The sequence below is a fragment of the Aulostomus chinensis genome, chromosome 8 (genome assembly GCF_037954235.1).
Source record: "Aulostomus chinensis isolate RoL2024-O1b breed Wild chromosome 8, RoL_Achi_v1.0, whole genome shotgun sequence".
NCBI classification, from domain to species: Eukaryota; Metazoa; Chordata; class Actinopteri; order Syngnathiformes; family Aulostomidae; genus Aulostomus; species Aulostomus chinensis.
The window spans coordinates 11,880,984-11,888,573 of NC_141327.1; the positions used below are offsets into that span (position 1 = coordinate 11,880,984).

Sequence of the window (7,590 nt, forward strand, 5' to 3'; positions counted from 1 at the left end):
TTATGTTTTGGCCCTGAGATGGACTGGTGACCTGTCCAGTTTGAACCCTGCCTCTCACCCGTAGCCGCTGGGATAGGCTCCAGCCCCCCCCCCTTCCCCCGCAACCCTTAACAGGAATAAGCGGAAGACAATGGATGGATGGATGCCAGGTCATGAAAAATTGTCCATCATTAAATTTACTTCGAAATTTAGAAATCCCCATCTTTTTTTCTTTACATTTTATCATTATGATAATTGAAAGCAAGGTTTTTATGATGCTTACAACAAGAGATAGTAATTTACTCTGTTATGATAGAGACTACCAAGGGTTTACTAATGGTGACAATTATAACTTCATAATATTGTAACAGAAACAGGGATGTTTACGGATGCATTTTTTGACCCGTTGTTTAACAAATGACCGGCAGGTGGCAACAGCGAGAATATTACAACGACTAGTGTCTGGCAGGGAAGAAGAGACGTACTTCCGCCACCAGTCCAGTTCTGTGGGTTGTGGGAGAGTAAAAAGGCTCGTATATTTTTAGAACCTGGGAAGAAACCCGGGAACGTAGCGATACTGAAGCGAGGACGGAGACTTAGTTCACGTAGAGATACGCTAACAGCTCGAGTTTTCAAGTTTGAAAACCGCCATGGCAAAGGTACAAGTGCTAAATGTCGCTGTTCTGGACAATCCGAGTCCATTTGGAAACCCCTTTCAGTTCGAAATAACTTTTGAGTGCATGGAGGATTTGCCAGAAGGTATGTATCGCTTTCACCTTTCCTGTAAATTCAGTTACTTTGCTCTTTCAGTGGTCAAATACCGCTCCTGGTTCACGTTCTGCCTAATTGTACACGAGCGCACCATAAGCACACACTTAGCATTGTAACTGGTCAATAAACACGCTGTTTTGTTGATGACGTTCCAGTTTTTATTATCGATAACAGTCAATGGCAATTAATGTGTCATGTTAAATTTTGGCGCTGGCGCGTTCGTGTTCAGGGCCCCGCCTCCGGACTGCTGTGATTGGTTCGGAGGCTAATTGCGCGTTTTCTTCCGACTAGCCGATTGGTTAATCAAGTTAAGTTACTGTGGCAACAGACAAACGCAAGGATTTGCCGGGAACCGGGAAGAGACTCACGCATTTATAGTACAACAATGTGAAGAAGTGGCCTACAGGACATTTGAAAGGAAAACACATTTGCTGAGTTAAATATGTATTTTTTTTTCTTTTCATGTCATGTGAACTAGAGACGAACAAAATAACCAGAGAAAGTGCTTTATTCTTCTTCTTTTTTTACATTTATACAAATAATAGTTGTTCGCTTGCGTTTCATCTGACATTCATTATGGGATTGGAGTTATTGTACAGGAATACAAGGAATATACAATAAATAAGCATCCCGAATAAAAACACTGTTCACCTGAACATTTTTCTCTTTTGATTCCTTTTGCAGATCCAGTAGCAGTTCACACGTTTTTAGAGATTATAAATTTGTATATCTTAGTGAAGGACTAAATGACATCTGTTGAAACCTACGTCAACAAACTGTCAACAGCAACAACTTACTTTAGAGAGAGCTTGACAGGGTTCCAGTCAAGGCTAGTTTAGCTGATACCTGCTTTGTTAAATGTTATCAAAATAAGGTGCTTGCTTAATACCATTAAAGCAACAGGTGTCATGTATATGAAGCAACCCTGCATATTAGCCATTTATAAGAATTGAACTGTGGCTTCAAATTCATAGATGAAGGAGTTTCTATGTGTTGACATCTATATTTTTGAATGTGTTCTGATGTCTGGGGACGAGGCTCAGCATCCTGGGTTCTGAGGATATTCTGTTGTAGAAATCAAATTACAAATCAGTGGTTTTGTTCAAAATGTGTCCTTTTTCACGTATTCATTTGTGAAAAGCGTATGGTTAAACATCAATGTCTTAGCTGTAGTCGGTGTAACATCTTAATATTGTGTGTGTGCTGGAGAAATTCTCATGTTGAGGGAGGTGTGAATCTCTTAACACACATTTTTTGGTGACTCCCCAATAAGGAGGAGGAAAAAAGTAACATTGAAGTTATCGCTAATGTCCTCTGCACTGATGGATATATGACTCTGTGTGTGTGTGTGTGTGTGTGTGTGTGTGTGTGTGTGTGTGTGTGTGTGTGTGTGTGTGTGTGTGTGTGTGTGTGTGTCAGATCTCGAATGGAAGATCATCTATGTCGGATCAGCAGAGAGTGAAGAGTACGACCAGGTTCTGGACTCAGTTCTAGTTGGCCCGGTGCCAGCTGGCAGACACATGTTTGTGTTTCAGGTGAGTTAGGCGTTCACACGCCACTGCTTTAACCACATTACCAGGATAACTTCCATCTTATCTCCTCCTCCGCGTGTTCTTCACTCCTCTCAGGCTGATGCTCCTAACACGGGGCTGATTCCAGAGAGTGATGCAGTGGGAGTGACTGTAGTCCTTATAACCTGCACCTACCGTGGACAGGAGTTCATCCGCATTGGTTACTATGTCAACAATGAATACACAGACCCTGAACTACGGGAAAACCCACCCCTCAAACCAGACTACACACAGGTAACTCACACTTGTGCTAACTGATGAGCATACAAAGATCCCGGTGCATCATGTCAGTGTCACAACAATGCTTGTGATGGTTGGAACCTTTCAGGTTGCAATTAAAAATAGTTTCACTGTATCCCAGTAGATGATACTCCACAAATATGACCTGTTGACAAATGCAGTTGTTTTGTTTAAACAAACGCTTTATTATAGTATAGTATAGAGATTTGGTATAAAACTTGAATATTTTAATTACTCAACCATTATTTGGAAAATTTCCATACCTTCGGATAAAATGTTGTGCATGATAACTGTCAATATTCTCTAATTCCAACTTCTCTTGTGAATATTTGCTGGTTTCGTCACCCCCTCGATCATTCATACATAAATGTTCCAACATTTTTCCCAGAATAAGACCGGAATTGATCTTATGGGAAATCTTGACAGCTATTTTCCCTCCTCACTTCCGTGGAACGTTACTGGAGATATGCTGGGAAGGCTGTGATGTGAACGACAGGGCCTGTTACTGCCCTCCAGAGGACATCTCGCCTCACTTACTACCGAACGATTGATTGAGATTAAATCGAAATCACAATACGAGACAACCCAATTAGCAAATTCCTAAGACTGCGATTAATCTGTTTTTATATGGGGATTTTAGTTGTGTGACAGACAGTCAGGCTGACCAATCAGAAGTGACCCAAGGCCAACGCGTGTACGCCCATTAACAACAGTGCAGCAAAAAGTGCTGAGAAGCTGAAGGAGATGATACTACGCCATGGATCCCTAAATAACACCTCGTTATTTCCTTGTATTCAGCCATCAATTTAATAAAGCAAGGAATCGGTTTCTGTGTTACTTTAGAAACTAAACCTCAGAATGATCCGTTCTGCTCCGCGCAGACAGCGGGGGGGGGGGGGGGGGGGGGGGGGGCTCTGCTAAATGACTGCAGCATGCAGGGAGAGAGCAGCAAAATGAAACAAGGTCACTGTTAAAAAAAAATGTTCTGGTACATTCTGGAGCGAAGTTCACCCTCATTTAGGAAGCGTACATTTAGATACGTGCGATAACAGAGCAAATACTTCAATGAGAAAATCCGAGTGTGTTCGTCTCACAGCATATCCGAAAGTAAGACGATCAACAAGACCTATGAGATCGATCCATGACGTGTATGAGTGAAGCTGAATCGAATCCCTGAACTAATCTAATGTATAGTCTTTGATACATGGAATAAAGCTTGTGGCAGTCAAGAATGAGGACTAACTCGCAAATCTGACTCATTTTGCTGTTTATATTTTTAACTTTCCGTTCTTATTTCTGCATGTCACGCGTGAACAGTGACAATCAGCAGCGGTGCCTAGTGGGTATGTCCAGTAGTGCACTGGGAACCATCGTTGAAAAAAGCCTTTGACATGAAACTTTATGTTTGGGACAAAACAAAACCTTTGGGGTGCATCATCTTGAGCATTAGGAAAACTCAGTCAAGACTTTTCTCAACTTTGTAACATGTAACAGACTCAACAAATAATCCACCAATTAAGAAAATAGTCAAAAGATCACTCATTAAAGAAAAAAAAATCATTAATTGTAGCCCAGCATATCAGCAGCAATGTATTTCTGGCAGTGGGACCCTCTTTGGGAAGAGTAGCAGAGTTCTCTGCTGCTCTCTGGTGGTTTGAAATGCAACTCAGAGGCAAAATTTCAGTTTCTTTATTTGGTTTATTCATTTTCCTCTTTTTCTCCAGATTACATGTTTCATGTAACTTAATAGCCTTCCCTTTCAAGTTGTTTTTAAAGAGTACGTTTTAAAAGGGGGTACTTGCGAAATTAAAAAATGTGAATCCATCACTCCCATCTCCCCCCCGCTTGGTCGGAGCCACTCGCTGTGTAATCATGAAAAAGAGCCGAGAAATGTGAGGAGGGGTGCTGACGTGACCCCCAATAATGAAGTGTAATAATGGCCTCTGGTGGACTGTGACTCACTCCCAAACTGGCCCCTACTCACTCGCCCAACACTACAAGTTAGGCCTGGGCAATATGGACTAAAAATAAAATGTCAGATTTTTTTTCACAAAAAAAAAAAATGTACGATTTTTTTTTCCCCGTGGGTAAATGTTTCCACCACAGTAAGCTGTTTTTTGTTTTTTTTTAGTGGGAGTTTGTCAGTTATAGCAGTCTTGTTCCCCTCACAAAGAGCGGTATTCCTCCCACTCGGCTGGATGCCTCTGTTTTAGATGCTGAAATAAATTTGTTGTGCTGCTGCCTTTTGTTGTTCAGACAAACTTTGCAGCGTGCAGTCACTTGTTCAACGTCTGTCGCCGCAAACCCAAACCAGTTCCAAACTACTGACGATACTACTCCTTTCTTGGAAACAAACTTCTCTCTCCCGTTAGCCATGTTGCTGCTATTCGTACACAGGAAACAAGGGTGAGGGGTGAGGGGGAAAGCTATGGAAGCTCATGGGGGACAAAAGGTGCACCATAGCAAGGAGAGTAAAAACTCTAATTTTTTATTTTTACAATCGTCCGCAACAAAAAACTCGAATTAATCGATAAATCGCCCAGGCCTACTACAAGTCTCACTTTGTATGAAGCGACACTCCCAACCACAGCATTCCTTTTTGAGGGGAAGTGTGTAAAATCTTTAAGAGACCCTCTCCACTTACTCGCAGACACAGGAAAAAAGCTGTCAACATGGGTACGCCATGCTTGTTTAGCTGTTTGTTTCTTCTTGCTAAACATGCTTTCGTGCTAGTTCGTTAGCTCAACAGCCTCCTCTCTAAAACAAAAGCTGACGTTATCAATTATCAACATTCAAGGACAAAGTTTATATTTGTTTTAAATATTTCCACACAACACACTGATACAAATACTGAAGTATCATGCTAGCGACTTCCAAGTGACTTTGTTGGAGTCTGTTGCGATGCAGACTCACTTAAAATCCCTCCACAGGAACGAGGGGGGGGTTAGGGGTGGTTTGGGATTGAACCAGTATTCTGTCAAGTTCACTACACATTTGACTTGTTTTGTTTTTAGCTCCAGAGGAACATCTTGGCCTCCAACCCCCGTGTCACCCGCTTCCATATCAACTGGGAAGGCTTGGCAGATAAGCTGGAGGACAGCGAAAATGTTGACCCGTCCCCCAACATTAGCGGCATGCTCCCCCCATCCTGTATACCTGGGAAGATGCCGCCTCTCGGACTGATGCCAGACAATTCCATGGACTGCATGTAAGAATGGACCAGCCATTTGTCATCTCTACTTGCCGGATCAATGGACATTAAGAAGAGCCATGGGCATGGCAGGTTACACAGATGGGATTCACCTGGAATTCTCTCCTATTATTTTTCTCACTCTTTCACACCATCATTGTCTTATTTTACTATCACCGTGTCACAAGTTCTAAGGACAATGTTAAAGTTACGATGGTCTGTTGACAAGAGCATGTCCTCACAGCCCTGAAACATGCAAGTCACATCCACACTCTGATTTCGTACCACAATGTGCTGCTCACATTGTCAAACATAAACCACAGCTTGGGACAGAATGTGCGTCTCTGAAAGGTGGAGCACTGGCAACTTGCAGAAATGTACTTTTGTCCATCCGAATTCAATTTGTAGCAGCCAAAATGTGTGTGGACACAAATCTGTGGTTGTGAGTTATCTGGATAGCTGTGCAGGGAACCTCATACCTCATCAAGGGCCTCCTCCTGACAAAACCATTGTACTGAATCAAATCTGAGTCTGCTAAAAAAAAACAATCTAGCCTGGAACAGCGCAAAACTCAATCGTTTGGAGGCTGGACCGATATGACGAGACTTGTTGAGCTTGGTGTCCTGATTGGTAAATTAAGCTCCCTGGTACAACACGGCCCACTTCAGATAATGTCCCTTTACATACGGGATTTGTAATCATGCACAAAACGCCCATATGAGGAGACACAGGACAAATGAATGCCTTGTTGCGGCAACGTTGTCGGGCTCAATGTAAATAATGTTTTCCAAGCGCTTTGTTTGTCTTCAAAATGAGGAGACGAATATTTTGGATTTTTTTGTACTTATTTTCTGCCCGTTTGTATCAACAGTTACATATAATAAAGTTGGTTTTGTGGACATTGTGCTGCTTTCACCACAGCTCACTGATACAGCTGTGTCGACTGAGGGAAGCGGGGAAGGGAGCAAAACAACAACAGTCACTCGGCTCCCCCCCCCACACACACACCTCTTTCCTGGAGTTTTTTTTTCCCTGACTTCATTCATAAAATGCAGCAGCATCACCACCATTTTCACTCTAGCCTCATGTTGCTAAGCAACTGCAGAAAAAAAGGAGGGGGATTGGACTGTCTGCTCTCACCCATTTTATCTCTTAGATGAATGGACTGGCTGGATGACGGGTAAAAGTACTGGCATCTGTGGTGTACATGTTTATATTTAGGGCATCGAAATCTACACACATCGCCTGCTCTCTTTAGTCCATGTGATCTGTTCCTCTGGAAACCAGCGCTTGTCTTTACCGAGGAGAAATGCAAAACAGGCTTCTCTGAGTTCATCATCGCCTGCTCTTCCGAGCTTAATGTCACTATAAGATGATGGATTTCCACCCTGCAGTTGCCCCCTCCTGTTACCAGCTAGGGAGTTTGCGCATGGGCCTGGGATCCTTTTTTTAACCAGCACAAAGTCAAATTATTGAAATAGGAAACATTCAGATGGAAATCATTGAGATTTTTTTCTTAAAATACTGCTAATAAATGGCCACTGTGGTCCGTTGCTAATGCAGGTGCAGGGACAGGATGACGGGTAGGAGACGGTCCATAGAAGATGTGTGGCTCCGCGGGTTCTGATCCAACAAATGTTAAATTATTGTCATGATTTTTTCCAGCAGGATAAACTCTCCCCTCCCTCCCTCCCTCCACGGCCGTCCTGCCAACCAGACCGCGCCGCGCGTGCGTTAGAGTGTGGCCAACATTTCTAAAAATAACTCGTGGTTGACGTCACTTAGCGAAACGTGTATCAGTCGCTTGGCGGTGGAAAGGGAGGGGGGCGACTGGAGGGC

General features: G+C 42.9%; 1 protein-coding gene across 1 annotated transcript; it reads left to right on the forward strand.

Moving 5' to 3' along the window:
• Positions 1-106: 106 nt before the first annotated feature.
• LOC147257165 (histone chaperone asf1b-B-like) lies at positions 107-6,668 on the forward strand. The gene is made up of 4 exons (XM_086210984.1): positions 107-738; positions 2,170-2,285; positions 2,379-2,555; positions 5,576-6,668. Exons 1-4 carry the CDS (start codon positions 630-632, stop codon positions 5,771-5,773), a joined length of 600 nt encoding a protein of 199 aa, XP_086067110.1. The 5' UTR covers positions 107-629; the 3' UTR covers positions 5,774-6,668.
• The last annotated feature ends 922 nt before the right edge of the window (positions 6,669-7,590 follow it).